At 46.3% G+C, this 17,783-nt stretch overlaps 1 protein-coding gene across 3 annotated transcripts in view; it reads right to left on the bottom strand.

Annotated features, from left to right (window-relative positions):
* Positions 1-17,783, bottom strand: part of LOC121537863 (adenylate cyclase type 6) — a 98,949-nt gene that overhangs the window by 11,606 nt on the left and 69,560 nt on the right. For all 3 annotated transcript variants that reach the window (XM_041845481.2, XM_041845482.2, XM_045207346.1), the window contains 7 exons: positions 12,546-12,695; positions 10,914-11,035; positions 9,070-9,181; positions 8,813-8,940; positions 7,742-7,900; positions 7,183-7,324; positions 6,645-6,782 (listed from right to left, as the gene is read on the bottom strand). In XM_041845481.2, the coding sequence (XP_041701415.1) occupies positions 6,645-6,782; positions 7,183-7,324; positions 7,742-7,900; positions 8,813-8,940; positions 9,070-9,181; positions 10,914-11,035; positions 12,546-12,695 (951 nt within the window). The remainder of the gene's footprint in view (positions 1-6,644; positions 6,783-7,182; positions 7,325-7,741; positions 7,901-8,812; positions 8,941-9,069; positions 9,182-10,913; positions 11,036-12,545; positions 12,696-17,783) is intronic.

Here is a 17,783-nt window from a genome sequence, read left to right as displayed (position 1 = left end):
CACCTTGAGGGTACTGAAGGCTTTGTCGGCTGCTGGGGTCCAGGTGAAGGGTTGCTTGGTGCTGGTTAGAGCAGTGAGAGGGGCAGCAACGGTACTGTAGTTCCGGATAAACTTCCTATAGAAGTTAGCAAACCCCAGAAACTGTTGCAGCTTCTTTCTGTTCTCCGGAACTGGCCATGAAGTGACTGCTGATACTTTGGCAGGATCCATTTGGATACTTCCTTCTGCCACTATGTACCCCAGGAAGGCCACTGTCTTGACGTGAAACTCACATTTCTCTGCCTTGGCGTAGAGGGAATTCTCCAGAAGACGATGAAGGACTTGCTGGACATGGCGGGTGTGTTCAGACAGGTTTCTGGAGTAAATTAAGATGTCATCCAGGTAAACGAAGACAAACTTGTTTAACATGTCCCGCAGTACATCATTCACTAGAGCCTGGAACACAGCAGGAGCATTGGTGAGGCCAAAAGGCATAACCAGATACTCGTAGTGGCCTGTTGGTGTATTGAATGCGGTTTTCCATTCATCTCCCTCCCGGATCCGCACTAGGTGGTAAGCGTTTCTGAGATCCAACTTGGTAAAAACAGTGGCTCCCTGGAGCAACTCAAAAGCAGAGGTGAGCAGAGGCAGAGGGTAACGGTTTTCACTGTGATGTCGTTGAGTCCCCTGTAGTCGATGCAGGGGCGAAGAGATCCGTCCTTCTTCCCCACAAAGAAGAAGCCAGCACCAGCAGGAGATGAAGATGAACGGATTAATCCTGCGGACAGAGAGCCATTGATGTAGTCCTCCATGGACTTTCTTTCAGGAGCAGACAACGAATAAAGACGACCCCCTTGGAGGAGCTGTTCCAGGGAGGAGGTCGATGGCACAGTCGTCACGGTCGGTGAGGGGGGCAGAGATGTGGCTCTTGCTTTGTTAAACACCTCTCTGAGACCATGGTAGCATTCTGGGACATTGGCGCGGTCAGGAGCGGAGTTAGTAGGTACTGGCCGAGGGGGTAGTGCGGCAGCAAGCAGGCAGGTTCGGTGGCAGTCCTCTCCCCACTCCCTGATCACCCCGGTCACCCAGTCGAGCTGAGGGTTGTGCCGGCGGAGCCATGGGTAACCCAGGATGAGGGGTTGGCCTGGAGAGGGGAGCAGGTGAAACTGGATAGTTTCTTGATGGTTTCCGGACAGACCCATCGAGACCGGGGCCGTGACATGAGTGACCGATCCGAGTAAGTGTCCGTCCAGTGCCCGGGCAGGAATAGGAGGTGTCAAACGGAGGTTCTCCAGTCCCAGTTGGCGTGCCAGCTTGATGTCCATTATGTTGGCTTCGGCGCCAGAATCCACCAGAGCAGCCAGGGTGTGAGTTGAGTCAGAGAGGCGGAGGTGAACTTGCAGCAGGGGTTTGCGGTCGGAGGACTGGATGGTCATTGAACTCAACCGGACTCCCCCTACGCCCGGTGAGCTTCGGCCCTTTAAAGGGCAGGTTACCACACGATGTCCATCACCTCCACAATAGAGGCAGAGGTTTGAGGTGAAGCGGCGCTGGCGCTCTGCAGGAGTGAGGGAGGCTCGCCAATCTCCATAGGCTCAGACTGATCAAGCTGACCTGGGTGAGTGGCAGTAGATGACAGGAGCCCAGTCGGATCTCTCCGAATGCCGGTAGTAGGTGGACCTTGGCGCCCCCTCTCACGACGACGGGTCTGTATCCTTCTGTCGATCCTGACAGTCAGTGCGATGGCTTCATCAAGAGTGGAAGGCAGTTCATGGGAGACCAACTCGTCCTTGATATAGTCAGCCAAACTATGGAAGAACGCGTCCACCAACGATGGTGTGTTCCAAGAACTTCGTCTAGCCAGGGTTCGGAAGTCGATGGAATGGTCTGCGACTGTACGTCTGCCTTGTCGAATACTGAACAGTTCACGAGACGCCTCTGCGGTGGGTGAATCCAGGTCAAACACCTTCAGCATCTCCTCAGCAAACAGGTCGAAGGTTGCACATGCGGGGGGTTTGACGTTCGAACTCTGCTGTTCCCCAGAGTCGAGCTCGGCCCGTCAGGTGAGTGATGGCATACCCAACTTTAGCCCCCTCCGTGGCGAAGGTCCTTGGCTGCAAGGAGAACTGAAGTCGGCAGCTAGTCAGGAATGGCCGGACCTGGGTTGAATCGCCGTTGAACCGCTCGGGGTTTCCAATCTTGGGTTCCGGAGCAGCGGCTGCAATGACCGGGGCAGGTAACTCGGGGGCTGGGCTGGTGGGCAGACTGGCTGGGGTAAGGTTGGTGAGGAGTTGAATGATCATGGCGAAGTTGTTGTTGCTGCTGCTGGAACTGCTGCTCATGCTCATCGGTTTCCATGTCGGGGAAAGTGTGCGCTGAGTCCATAATGGTCAGATCGTACTGTCACGATTCAGACAGACGACCAGAGGACCACAATTGCGTCACACCAGAAAGTTTATTAAACTTAAGGGAAAAGGGAAGTAGGGAGTGAATGAAGGCTCCAGGGGTAACAGGGGTCCCGTCCAATGCGCTGGGTCTGTGCCCCCCCCAGTGGCAGCGATGCGTCCTATGAAGCCGGTGGTGGGTGGTCCAGAAGTCCTGGGGGGAGACACAGACACAACAGGGCGGAATGAAACCAGGCAGCAGTACAGTTCAAGGGAAATCCAAAATACGTAGTAGCAAGGCAGAAGGCTGGTCAGAGTTACCGGGATTGAAGAGTAGTCAGGAGTCGTAATGGCAGAAGCAGGTCTGGATCTCCTGAGGCAGAAGAGTATCCAAAAAACAGGCAGGTCCGGGGTCACAAAACCAGGGTGAGCCAGAAGCGCGAGCAAACAGGTTCCGGGTGTGAGCTTTGCAGACGATCTGACACCGGAGAGCTGAAAGACAGGGCCTTAAATACTGGGAGAGGTTAGTGGGTAATGCAGCGCAGCTGGCAGAGTAATTAGAGCCGAGCAGAGCAGGGACAGGTGGAGCTAGTTAGGCTGAGTAGAGAGAGGGAGGTGAGCAGAGTGGAAGATAGTGGAAACAAATTAAGGTGGTAACCCGGTGGAGTGAGAGGGCTCATGACAACAATCCTGTCTCTGAGCTCTACGAACAATTCCTTCGACCTCATGGCTTGGTTTTTGCTCTGACATGCACTGTCAACTGTGTGACCTTATATAGACAGGTGTGTTCATTTCCAAATCATGTCCAATCAATTGATTTTACCCCAGGTGGACTCCATTCAAGTTGTAGAAACATCTCAAAGATGATAATTGGAAACAGGATGCACCTGAGCTAAATTTCGAGTCTCATAACAAATGGTCTGAATACTTATGTAAATAAGGTATTTATGTTTTTCTTTCTTTTTTTTTGTTGCAAAAATGTCTAAAAACCTGTTTTCTCTTTATCATTATGGGGTAATGTTTTTTAAAATCAATTTTAGAATAAGGCTGTAACGTAACAAAATGTGGAAAAAGACAAGGGGTCTGAATACTTTCCGAATGCCCTGTGTGTTTGTGTGTGTGTGTGTGTGTGTGTATATGAGTGTATATCTGTGTGGGTGTGTACGTGAGTGAGTGCATGTGTGCCAAGGTGCAGAGAGTCTGTGCAGGTGGTCAGTCCAGTTCAAGTGTTCAGCAGTCTGATGGCTTGTAGATAGAAAGTGTCTCTGAGCCTGTTGGTATCAGACCTCATGCTCCGATACTGTCTGCCAGACGGTAAGGGAGTGAACAGCTTGTGGCTGTGGTGTGTGTGGTCCTTGATGATGCTGCAATTCTAAGTGGTCCCTTAACGTGTCTATACAAATGAAAAAGAAAGTTACACACTCATCTCTCCATGATGTGGATTTATTTGACCAATTTTATTTGACCAAAGAGCCTTTATCAGGGTGTCGTGCTGAGCGATTACCCGAAATGTCATTTCTTTTGGGGGTTTTAAACTACTAATTGACCGACATCGGTTCAAATATTTGAATTCCATTATGTTAGTTCTGTTTTTCCTTTGAGCTCAATGAGTACTTGCGCAGTTTCTCTAGAGATAAATCAGATCAAGCCCGAACTGTGCAATTTAGTAGGGAGTCGTAGTTTCCAACAGGCCAATATTCTACTAAAATAGTGATTTTGTCAGACAGCATAGGCAGCAGCTCTGTCGAGATGAGATGATGACTTGGAAAGAAATATTAAAGTCATTGAATAAATCAACTTAAATATTTTATTAAAGTAATGTGAATAAATGATGGTTAATAAGTGATAAGCCGTAATTGGCAGCCATTACCATCATGGGACTTGTATTAATTGTTTTATTCTATGTCATTACAGCATTCAACCCATATAATGCACAGTCCATTTAATGTTTAAAAAAATGATTGAAACCGAACCGACCTCAAAAAGCACTAATCGCTCAGCACTATCAGGGTTTCATCAATCTCTCATCATGTGTCTGAAAACCTTGGAGTTCTTGGTCCTGGAGAACCTTGTGTCGGGGCCCCAGCGTGGCATCAGGCCCTCAGTGACCAATCAACCTATCCAACCCCATCCATCCCTCCCTCCATCCTCCCTCCCTCCCTCCCTCCCTCCCTCCCTACATCCATCCATTCTCCCTCATCCATCCATCCATCCCTCCCTCCCTCCATCCATTCTCCCTCATCCATCCTCCCTCCCTCCCTCCATCCATTCTCTCTCCCTCCCTCCCTCCCTACATCCATCCATTCTCCCTCATCCATCCATCCATCCCTCCCTCCCTCCATCCATCCATTCTCCCTCATCCCTCCCTCTCTCCATCCATCCATCCATCCCTCCCTCCCTCCATCCATTCTCCCTCATCCATCCTCCCTCCCTCCCTCCATCCATTCTCTCTCCCTCCCTCCCTCCCTACATCCATCCATTCTCCCTCATCCATCCATCCATCCCTCCCTCCCTCCATCCATCCATTCTCCCTCATCCCTCCCTCTCTCCATCCATCCATTCTCCCTCCCTCCCTCCTTCCCTCCCTCCCTCCCTCCCTCCCTCCCTCCCTCCATCCATTCTCCCTCCCTCCCTCCCTCCATTCTCCCTCCCTCCCTCCCTCCCTCCTTCCCTCCATCCATTCTACCTCATCCATCATCCCTCCATGCTGCAGGACTTCCTCAGGCACCTTCTCGGAATCATATCAGAGTCTTTAACAAGTGTTAGGCTAACTGTCTGCCGCTGGCCACTAACTTCCATTGGGTGTTGGCTGTCCACTAACCACAGTAGGGCTGTGTAACTCCCACTTGTTGTGATTGTGTTTGGTCTATACTAATCAATACAGGATCTGGGTTTTCCATTGGCTGTTTGAGAGCTTTAGGCTTGTATTACACACAGTTGATTAAAGCTAGAGGACATCTACAACATAGAGAGTAAGCCTTTTTAAAAGCAACACTGGAAACTGGAAAGAATCCTAAAACAAACATCTATCAGTTGTCAACCAATTCTAAGTGGTCCCTTAACGTGTCTATACAAATGAAAAAGAAAGTTACACACTCATCTCTCCATGATGTGGATTTATTTGACCAATTTTATTTGGACAAAGAGCCTTTATCAGGGTGTCGTGCTGAGCGATTACCCGAAATGTCAGTTATTTTGAGGGTTTTAAACAACTAATTGACCGACATCGGTTCAATTATTTGAATTCCATTATGTTAGTTCTGTTTTTCCTTTGAGCTCAATGAGTACTTGCGCAGTTTCTCTAGAGATAAATCAGATCAAGCCCGAACTGTGCAATTTAGTAGGGAGTCGTAGTTTCCAACAGGCCAATATTCTACATAGTTTAGTGCAGAAAAAGTGGTAATTAACTACAATGACCATAATCCATTGCGCGCCTACTTGTCCTGTCTGTGTGTTTCTTTTACACTTGCTGCTTTAGGTTAGTGTGGGGCAGACACTGAGAGAAGAGACAGAAGTATGTGCGATTGAGAGGGATATAGAGAAGTTGCTTCGTGAGGTATCTCTACCTGAAAGTACATGATCTAAGTGATTGATTGTTGGTATTCAGCAGTCATAAAAGTATGAATTATTTACTTTGAACAACTACTAAAATTGTGATTTTGTCAGACAGCATAGGCAGCAGCTCTGTAGAGATGAGATGATGACTTGGAAAGAAATAATAAAGTAATTGAATAAAACAAATGTAATATACACAACTTAAATATTTTATTAAAGTAATGTGAATAAATGATGGTTAATAAGTGATAAGCCATAATTGGCAGCCATTACCATCATGGGACTTGTATTAATTGTTTTATTCTATGTCATTACAGCATTCAACCCACATAATGCACAGTCCATTTAATGTTTAAAAAAATTATTGAAACCGAACCGACCTCAAAAAGCACTAATCGCTCAGCACTATCAGGGTTTCATCAATCTCTCATCATGTGTCTGAAAACCTTGGAGTTCTTGGTCCTGGAGAACCTTGTGTCGGGACCCCAGCGTGGCATCTGGCCCTCAGTGACCAATCAACCTATCCAACCCCATCCATCCCTCCCTCCATCCTCCCTCCCTCCCTCCATCCATTCTCCCTCATCCATCCTCCCTCCCTCCATTCTCCCTCTCTCCCTCCATTCTCCCTCATCCATCCTCCCTCCCTCCCTCCCTCCCTCCCTCCCTCCCTCCATCCATTCTACCTCATCCATCATCCCTCCATCCCTCCCAGAGTGTGTCTCTCACCATGTGTCTGAAAACCTTGGAGTCCTTGGTCCTGGAGAACCTTGTGTCAGGGCCCCAGCGTGGCATCAGGCCCTCAGTGGAGTTGGCACGTACCCGCTGCATCATGGCACTCTTGGCCATCGCTGCCTTCTCCTCTTTCTGCAGGGAGGGAACAGACCTTAATCACACTGGACATCTGAATGTGTTATACAGTACTGTTGGAGGGAAAAGACCACACCAACGGACCTTATTCACACTGGACATCTGAATGTGTTATACAGTAACTGTTCAGTCAATTTTTTCTATACAGAAGAGTCAGACAGAGATTTTGAAGAATAAACATTATTTTTGATAATACAATTAATTGAACTATCCAGCAGTGCTATCCAGGAGTGCTATCCAGGAGAAACACAAAAATGAGGAAATCAATGAATAAATGGATAACTAAAGGAAAATAAGAGTTTCTGTCACCTGAAACTGACAATGGACAATAAAGTATTCTTCTTCTTCTTCTGTAATTGAAAATCTATTTATTCAACTCGTTAAATAAACTACAGACCCTTTTCTGGCTGCATCCCAGCACCAGGAATGTCTCGATGTTGTTCTCCTTGAGATAGGTGTTCCTGTCCCCTCCGAACCCCGGCTCCACCTCATAGTCCCCATGAAGGTACTGTAGGGTGGCCTTGGTGATGTGGATACGCCTGGTACCACACACAGGAACAAAGAGAGGTCACATTGACACAGTATTATCAGAGCAGTGGACATTTCACAATTTTGTCATAGCCCTTAACTAGCTAGCCTGAGTCACCTAATCAAGGGCTTGATAATTAGCTGACAAGTTGAATCAGGTGTGCTAGCTGTGGAGTAGTTCAAATACGTGGAACGGTTGGGGGTCCCCAAGGAGAGGCTTGAAAACCAATGCATCAGAGGACATTTTGAATATCGGGGACTGCAATACCAGAAAGAGTTTAATCAATACCGACACTTTATTATGATGCCCCACATCTAGTTGCATTTATTGTGTTATTTGTATTTAACTGCAATGCGTCTGAGCCATATGCCTGTAAGCCAAAGACACATGAAAATTTTCTCATGGTGTTTTGGTGGGAGGGGCTTACCCTGCCGCGCCCCCTGCCTCCATGTGATTGGCTAGCGTGACATCGTTGGACCAGACGTCAAACTGCCACTTCCTGAGTCCCAGCACCCCACAGTGGACCCTACCGCTATGGATACCCACACGCATGTTCACGTTGACCCCTGTGACCTCTCTCACCAGCCTGCAGAGAGACACACACAGAGATAGACACACACACACAGAGATACACACACACACACACACAGATAGACACACACACACACACACAGATAGACACACACACACACAGATAGACACACACACACAGAGATAGACACACCCACACACACAGAGATAGACACACACATACAGAGATAGACACACACACAGAGATAGACACACACACACAGAGATAGACACACACACACACACACACACACAGAGATATACACACACACACACACACACAGATAGACACACACACAGATAGACACACACACACACAGAGAGATAGACACACACACAGAGATAGACACACACACAGAGATAGACACACACACACAGAGATAGACACACACACACACACAGATAGACACACACAGAGATAGACACACACACATACACAGAGATAGACACACACACACACACAGAGATAGACACACACACACAGAGAGATAGACACACACACACAGAGATAGACACACACACACACAGAGATAGACACACACACACACACACACACAGAGATAGACACACACACACACAGAGATAGACACACACACACACACACACAGAGATAGACACACACACACAGAGATAGACACACACACACACACAGAGAGATAGACACACACACACACAGAGATAGACACACACACACACAGAGATAGACACACACACACAGATATAGACACACACACAGACACCAAAAATCACCTGTTACGATAAATTGTATGTTTCTTACTACTTCAAAGACATAGATCATTAATTTGTGTATGTATGTGTACCTGTCTGTGTGTTTGCCCGTCTGTGTGTGTGCGTGTGTGCCTGTGTCTATGCGTGCATGTGTGCATATGTGTGTATCCATGTGTATCCGTGTGTGTGTGTGACTCACGAGATGGCCTCTATCATGTCCACTCCCATCTCCACACAGCAGTGAGCGTGGTCGGCCCTGGGCTCAGGCAGCCCCGACACACAGTAGTAGCAGTCCCCAAGGATCTTTATCCTCAGACAGTGGTTCTCCTGTAGTATACAGACACACACGCACGGCGAACACACATGGTCGGACACACACGCACGGTACTATTGGTGAATAAACTACATAAAAGTATATGATTGATGTATAACACTAAAATGTAACTAACTGCTCACCGAAGCTAGTTTGTCGAAGCGAGCGAAAAGTTCATTCAGTGTCATCACCAATTCTTGTGCTGTGCATTGTGATGCCAGGCTGGTGAATCCTTCGATGTCAGCAAACAGTATACTGTCATATGAAGAGGGAGAAACACAACAAAGAGAAAGTGAGTGGATGAGGAGGAGAAGTTGAGAGAGAGAAATAAAGAGAGAGAGGGAGTGAGGAAGAGACAGATACAGAGAGAGAGAGAGAGAGAGAGAGAGAGAGAGAGAGAGAGAGAGAGAGAGAGAGAGAGAGAGAGAGAGAGAGAGAGAGAGAGAGAGACAGAGAGAGATCAATAACCCATTGTTAACATGGTCTAGCGCCTCCCAGCCTGTCTGTTGAGAGAGAGACAGCGAGAGAGAGAGAGAGAGACAGAGAGAGACAGAAAGAGAGAGAGAGAGAGAAAGAGACAGAGAGAGAGAGAGAGAGAGAGAGAGAGAGAGAGAGAGAGAGAGAGACAGAGAGAGAGAGAGTCAGAGAGAGAGACACAGAGAGAGAGAGAGCGAGAGAGAGAGAGAGAGAGAAAGAGAGAGAGAGACAGAGAGAGAGTCAGAGAGAGAGACACAGAGAGAGAGTCTGTCTCTCTCTCTCTCTCTCTCTCTCCAGTGAAGACGGCTCAGTATTGTTCTCATTTTCTAACTTGTTATAGTAATTAAAAGGAAGAGGGAAAACAACACCAGATGGCGGTGTTGCCCCCTTTATCAATGACTCAATATTACAACCACTGACAGAATAAGATAGACAGATAAATAATATTTTCAATTCAACACACCTTTATGGTGAGTGAATAGTTTAGACTAGATCAAGAGGCTGGTGGTGCTAGCTCAGGAAGTCCAGGTAGTTTAGACTATCTCAGGTAGTCCAGGTAGTTTAGACTAGCTCAGGTAGTCCAGGTAGTTTAGACTAGCTCAGGTAGTCCAGGTAGTTTAGACTAGCTCAGGTAGTCCAGGTAGTTTAGACTAGCTCAGGTAGTCCAAGTAGTTTAGACTAGCTCAGGTAGTCCAGGTAGTTTAGACTAGCTCAGGAAGTCCAGGTAGTTTAGACTAGCTCAGGAAGTCCAGGTAGTTTAGACTAGCTCAGGTAGTCCAGGTAGTTTAGACTAGCTCAGGTAGTCCAGGTAGTTTAGACTAGCTCAGGTAGTCCAGGTAGTTTAGACTAGCTCAGGTAGTCCAGGTAGTTTGGACTAGCTCAGGTAGTCCAGGTAGTTTAGACTAGCTCAGGTAGTCCAGGTAGTTTAGACTAGCTCAGGTAGTCCAGGTAGTTTAGACTAGCTCAGGTAGTCCAGGTAGTTTAGACTAGCTCAGGTAGTCCAGTTAGTTTAGACTAGCTCAGGTAGTCCTGGTAGTTTAGACTAGCTCAGGTAGTCCAGGTAGTTTAGACTAGCTCAGGTAGTCCAGGTAGTTTAGACTAGCTCAGGAAGTCCAGGTAGTTTAGACTATCTCAGGTAGTCCAGGTAGTTTAGACTAGCTCAGGTAGTCCAGGTAGTTTAGACTAGCTCAGGTAGTCCAGGTAGTTTAGACTAGCTCAGGAAGTCCAGGTAGTTTAGACTAGCTCAGGTAGTCCAGGTAGTTTAGACTAGCTCAGGTAGTCCAGGTAGTTTAGACTAGCTCAGGTAGTCTAGGTAGTTTAGACTATCTCAGGTAGTCCAAGGAAGCGTCTGAAAACGTTACTGGCTGTCATTATCCTTGTTTCCTCAATTCCTCTCAAGAAAGAAGTCCCAGGAGGGACATTGGATCCTCTCCTCTACTGTGCTTTAAAATGAATTGTTGGTGGGTGTCCATGTTCAGAGCAGAGTGAGATGGTGTGTGGCCATGGCTACCTGACGTTGTCATGTTTCTGGATGTAGATCTTGTGGAACATCATATCTTCCTTCTTGGCGTTGATTTCTGCCTTCATCTCCATGGCAACGTGCCTCGGAAGCACCGACAGCAGCAAGCGTTCCTGGAGAATGTGTATGATAGAGAGAGAGGGAAAGGGGGAAGAGAGAGAGAGGCAGAAAGAGAGCGATAGATGGAGAGAGACGCAGAGAGAGAGGCAGAGAGCGAGAGAGAGGAGGGGGAGAAGCAGAGAGACAGAGACAGAGAGAGAGACAGAGAGAGAGAGAGAAGCAGAGAGAGGGGGAGAAGCAGAGAGAGAGAGACAGTGAGAGAGAGAGAGAGACAGTGAGAGAGAGAGAGAGAGAGAGAGAGAGAGAGAGAGAGAGAGAGAGAGAGAGAGAGAGAGAGAGAGAGAGAGAGAGAGAGAGAGAGAGATAGAGAGAGAGAGAGAGGGGAGGGAGGGGAGGGAGGGAGGGGGAGGGGAGGGGAGGGGGAGATGCAGAGGGGAGGGTGAGAAGCAGAGAGAGAGAGCGAGAGAGAGAGAGAGAGAGAGAGAGAGAGAGAGAGAGAGAGAGAGAGAGAGACAGAGACAGAGACAGAGACAGAGACAGAGACAGAGACAGAGACAGAGACAGAGAGAGAGGGAGACTCAGTGTATACTCAGTGAGCATAGCCTTGCTATTGAGAAAGGCCACCGTAGGCAGACCTGGCTCTCAAGAGAAGACAGGCTATGTGCACACTGCCCACAAAATGAGGTGGAAACTGAGCTGCACTTCCTAACCTCCTGCCAAATGTATGACCATATTAGATACACATATTTCCCTCAGATTACAGAGATCCACAAAGAATTCGAAAACATCCCAATTTTGATAAACTCCCTTATCTACTGTGTGAAAAACCAGTGTGCCATCACAGCTGCAAGATTTGTGACCTGTTGCCACAAGAAAAGGGCAACCAGTGAAGAACAAACACCATTGTAAATACAACCCATATTTATGTTTATTTATTTTCCCATTTGTACTTTAACTATTTGCACATTGTTACAACACTGTATATATACATAATATGACATTGAAATGTCTTTATTCTTTTGGAACATCTGAATGTAATGTTTACTGTTAATATTTAATGTTTATTTCACTTTTGTTTACTATCTACTTCACTTGCTTTGGCAATGTTAACATACGTTTCCCATGCCAATAAAGCCCTTAAATTGAAATTGAATTGAATTGAGAGAGAGAGCAGGCAGAGATAAAAGTACTCAGTTCAACCCATTCACTTTCATGTATTTTTCATGCGTTTCACAGCTAGAAATCTCAATGAGTCACTGCCTTGAGCGCCATTCATTCTTTGGAATACTGCATGGGAACATGGTAGAACACAGAGGCATTCAGATATACTCTATACTGTTGACCCACAAAAATGCGAAAGCATATTTAGGTAAAAAAGTGTAATGGCTTGTGTAAACGTGTGAGTGGGACATGTGCTCATCCCCGTGTGTATATTTGTGTGCATGTCTGTGTGCCTACCTGTGTGTGTGCCAGCGTGTGCATGCTTTTGTGTGTGTGTGTGTGTGTGTGCATGCTTACGTGCCTGTGTGTGTGTGTGTGTGTGTCTTTGTGTGTGTAGCCTACCTGTTGCTGGTTCTCTCTCTGCAGGTAGAGCCGGGCCTGGATGTACCCCCTGGTCTCCTGAAAGGCCTGTCTCTGAGACATCTCGGCAGGGTAGTGGGTACAGATACCTATCATGTTGGTACACAGGAAGACCAAAGCGTTGGCACTCAGCTGGAGAAGTAAGAGAGGGAGAGAGAGAGAGAGAGAGAGAGAGTGTGGGGGAGAGCGAGAGAGAGTGGGGGAGAGAGAGAAAAGAGAGAGAGAGGGAGAGAGATAAAGAGAGCGAGAGAGGGAGAGAGAGAGAGTGAGAGTGGGGGGAGAGAGAGAGAGAGAGAGAGTGGGGGAGAGAGAAAAAAGAGAGAGAGAGGGAGAGAGAGATAAATAGAGAGAGAGAGAGGAAAAAATATGGAAAGAAAAGAGAGAGAGAAATGTAATGTATACACTCAACATTTTATAATGTTATATGATACAGTGAACCTGGTGTGACCTGTTGGGTGAGGTTGAAAATGACATTCATATTACTCTATACCAGGGGTACTCAACTACTATTTGAGAAGGTCCAGTGACACACATTTTCTAGGTGGCAAAGGTCCGGATGGATATCGTCCTTTATCGGCACTGTGGTACAGTGTAGTAACAAACTTAGTCATCTACGACTTAGGAAACATGTGGTTATATAAAATGTATATTAAATACATTAAATGAGACTAGGAATTTCAATTAGTTACAACTTCTTTCCAATGTAAACATGTGCAACATTGCATAAACATTGCTGAAGAACAAAAGTGGTTGCATAATTGTATGTGCAAAACGTGCACTGTGAACCATTGTACATGGGCCTTGAATTAAAAAATAAATATTTAAATGAAATAAAGTGCATGTCAAGGAGAGTTGAACAAAAATAATAATCTGAATGCACAGAACGTCACTGTGGGCCATGCAATATTCATGTTGAAGTTAGTCTGAGCCTTGCCCTGCATTAATGAGAGTAATTACACTCTCCTGACAATGCTTTGAACTTTGGCACAAATGGTGTGAGAGCAACTCTGAGACACTGATGCAGGTGTTCATTGGTGAGCCTGGTGCGGTAGACTGATTTACAGCTGTACAGTGAGGGGAAAAAGTATTTGATCCCCTGCTGATTTTGTATGTTTGCCCATTGACAAAGACATGATCAGTCTATAATTTTAATGGTAGGTTTATTTTAACAGTGAGAGACAGAATAACAACAAAAACATCCAGAAAAACGCATGTCAAAAATGTTATAAATTCATTTGCATTTTAATGAGGGAAATAAGTATTTGACCCCTCTGCAAAACATGATTTAGTACATGGTGGCAAAACCCTTGTTGGCAATCACAGAGGTCAGACGTTTCTTGTAGTTGGCCACCAGGTTTGCACACATCTCAGGAGGGATTTTGTCCCACTGCTCTTTGCAGATCTTCTCCAAGTCATTAAGGTTTCGAGGCTGACGTTTGGCAACTCGAACCTTCAGCTCCCTCCACAGATTTTCTATGGGATTAAGGTCTGGAGACTGGGTAGACCACTCCAGGACCTTAATGTGCTTCTTCTTGAGCCACTCCTTTGTTGCCTTGGCCGTGTGTTTTGGGTCATTGTCATGCTGGAATACCCATCCACAACCCATTTTCAATGCCCTGGCTGAGGGAAGGAGGTTCTCACCCAAGATTTGACGGTACATGGCCCCGTCCATCGTCCCTTTGATGCGGTGAAGTTGTCATGTCCCCTTAGCAGAAAAACACCCCCAAAGCATAAAGTTTCCACCTCCATGTTTGACGGTGGGGATGGTGTTCTTGGGGTCATAGGCAGCATTCCTCCTCCTCCTAACACGGCGAGTTGAGTTGATGCCAAAGAGCTCGATTTTGGTCTCATCTGACCACAACACTTTCACCCAGTTCTCCTCTGAATCATTCAGATCTTCATTGGCAAACTTCAGACGGCCCTGTATATGTGCTTTCTTGAGCAGGGGGACCTTGCGGGCGCTGCAGGATTTCAGTCCTTTACGGCGTAGTGTGTTACCAATAGTTTTCTTGGTGACTATGGTCCCAGCTGCCTTGAGATCATTGACAAGATCCTCCCGTGTAGTCCTGGGCTGATTCCTCACCGTTCTCATGATCATTGCAACTCCACGAGGTGAGATCTTGCATGGAGCCCCAGGCCGAGGGAGGATCCATTTGCAAATAATTGCACCAACTGTTGTCACCTTCTCACCAAGCTGCTTGGCGATGGTCTTGTAGCCCATTCCAGCCTTGTGTAGGTCTACAATCTTGTCCTTGACATCCTTGGAGAGCTCTTTGGTCTTGGCCATGGTGGAGAGTTTGGAATCTGATTGATTGATTGCTTCTGTGGACAGGTGTCTTTTATACAGGTAACAAACTGAGATTAGGAGCACTCCCTTTAAGAGGGACATCTACCCATCTACCCATCTGAAGATCTGTTTTGCTTCTTCTGACAACTTTGTCACATTTGTGACCAAGAAGGGGTTCTGGATGAGCAGCAGCAGTTCTCTTCCAACAGTGAAGTCATCAAAGTGAGTCTTGAAGTTATCCATCAGCTTCTGGATGAAATCAACATAGTTGGGACGACCTTTGTCTTCCGCGTTTGCACCAGAATATTGGGGAGGTGGACAAGCTCTCCCTGGAGATCATTCTTGAAAAGCTCAAATTCCTTCTGGAAAGCCCGGACTGCTGTTATCATATCACACACTGTGTTGTCCCGTCCCTGCAGCTTAACATTCAGTTGATTAAGGTGTGATGTAATGTCTGTCAAAAAATGCAACTGTTTCCATCTTCTCCTCATCTTCCAAAAACTCAGAAAACTGAGTTGCCTTGTCACTTTTTTGCTCTGATAAGAAAGCTTTGATTCCTCCTGAATTGCCCAAAAGCGTTCCAAAACGCTGCCTTTACTGAAACATCTGACATTGTTGTGCAGTAGTAAGTCATCAAAACTGGCCTCTGTCAGAACGCCTCGTAGCAGGCGCTGTTGTAGGGCTGATGTTGCTCTCAAAAAGTTGATCCGTTTCATCATCGTTGTCATGACCTCAGAATACTATTTTCCCAGACTGGCACACACAGGACAGATTGATGGATGATGCAGTGATATGCTGTCAGGTCAGGGTGGTCCTCTTTCAAACGTGCAACCAGTCCCCTCCCTCTTCCTATCATGGCTGGAGCTCCATCTGTGGTGATGGAGACCACCGACTTCAGATCTATCCCCCTTTTTGTCAGCATCCCTTTGATGGCCTCATGGATATCCTCTCCCCGTGTGTGTGCTTCTAGATTTGTTAAGACCAACAGCTCCTCACAGAATTCCTTCTTTCTTTCGTTATAAAATCTGCGCTTGGGAAACGGCACCCGGTCGATCATGTTTGAAAGATGTCTGAAATTAATTTACTGACTTCGATATCGTTTGGTGCTGTTCGGTCCATACTGACCTTTTGCTGGTGCCGGACACGTACCGCGGTCCGCCATTTGAGTATGACTGCTCTATGCCATAGGATTTACAGCATGAAAACAAGACATCTAGAAATGTCTGGAAACACAAATCGGATGTGATATACTGTACGAGGTTCAATATGATGAAAAAATCATAATTTTTCAAAATTGGGATATCTATACATTTCTCAGAAAATCTATACATTTCCTGGGATATCTATATGTTTCTCAGAAAATCTATACATTTCCTGGGATATCTACAGTTGAAGTTGGAAGTTTACATACACCTTAGCCAAATACATTTAAACTCAGTTTTTCACAATTCCTGACATTTAATCCTAGTAGAAATTCCCTGTCTTAGGTCAGTTAGGATCACCACTTTATTTTAAGAATGTGAAATGTCAGAATAATAGTAGAGATAATTATTTATTTCAGCTTTTATTTCTTTCATCACATTCCCAGTGGGTCAGAAGTTTACATACACTCAATTAGTATTTGGTAGCATTGCCTTTAAATTGTTTAACTTGGGTCAAAGGTTTTGGGTAGCCTTCCACAAGCTTCCCACAATAAGTTGGGTGAATTTTGGCACATTCCTCCTGACAGAGCTGGTGTCAGGTTTGTAGGCCTCCTTGCTCGCACACACTTTTTCAGTTCTGCCCACACATTTTCTATAGGATTTAGGTCAGGGCTTTGTGATGGCCACTCCAATACCTTGACTTTGTTGTCCTTTGCAACTTTTGAAGTATACTTGGGGTCATTGTCCATTTGGAAGACCCATTTGCGACCAAGCTTTAACTTCCTGACTGATGATGATGCTGCCACCCCCGTGTTTCACGGTGTGGATGGTGTTCTTCGGCTTGCAAGGCAACCCCTTTTTCCTCCAAACATAATGAGGGTCATTATGGCCAAACAGTTCTATTTTTGTTTCATCAGACCAGAGGACATTTCTCCAAAAAGTACAATCTTTGTCCCCATGTGCAGTTGCAAACCGTAGTCTGGCTTTTTTATGGCAGTGGCTTCTTCCTTGCTGAGCGGCCTTTCAGGTTATTACATTTACATTTTAGTCATTTAGCAGACGCTCTTATCCAGAGCGACTTACAGTTAGTGAATACATTATTATTATTTTATTTTATTATTATTTTTATACTGGCCCCCCGTGGGAATCGAACCCACAACCCTGGCGTTGCAAACGCCATGCTCTAACAACTGAGCTACATCCCTGCCGGCCATTCCCTCCCCTACCCTGGACGACGCTGGGCCAATTGTGCGCCGCCCATGAGTCTCCCGGTCGATGCCGGCTGCGACAGAGCCTGGATTCGAACCAGGATCTCTAGTGGCACAGTTAGCACTGCGATGCAGTGCCTTAGACCACTGCGCCACTCAGGAGTAGGTTATGTCGATATAGCACTCGTTTTACTGTGGCTATAGATACTTTTGTACATGTTTCCTCCAGCATCTTCACAAGGTCCTTTGCTGTTGTTCTGGGATTGATTTGCACTTTTCACACCAATGTACGTTCATCTTTAGGAGACAGAATGCGTCTCCTTCCTTAGCGGTATGACGGCTGCGTGGTCCCATGGTGTTTATACTTCCGTACTATTGTTTGTACAGATGAACGTGGTACCTTCAGGCGTTTGGAAATTGCTCCCAAGGATAAACCAGACTTCTGGAGGTCTACAATTCTTTTTCTGAAGTCTTGGCTGATTTCTTTTGATTTTCCCATGATGTCAAGCAAAGAAGCACTGAGTTTGAAGGTAGGCCTTGAAATACATCCACAGGTACACATCCAATTGACTCAAATTATGTC

Source organism: Coregonus clupeaformis, chromosome 24 (genome assembly GCF_020615455.1).
Source record: "Coregonus clupeaformis isolate EN_2021a chromosome 24, ASM2061545v1, whole genome shotgun sequence".
Taxonomy (NCBI): domain Eukaryota; kingdom Metazoa; phylum Chordata; class Actinopteri; order Salmoniformes; family Salmonidae; genus Coregonus; species Coregonus clupeaformis.
The sequence above is the reverse complement of the archived record's forward strand: the minus strand, read 5'-3'. Positions and strand labels throughout refer to the sequence as shown.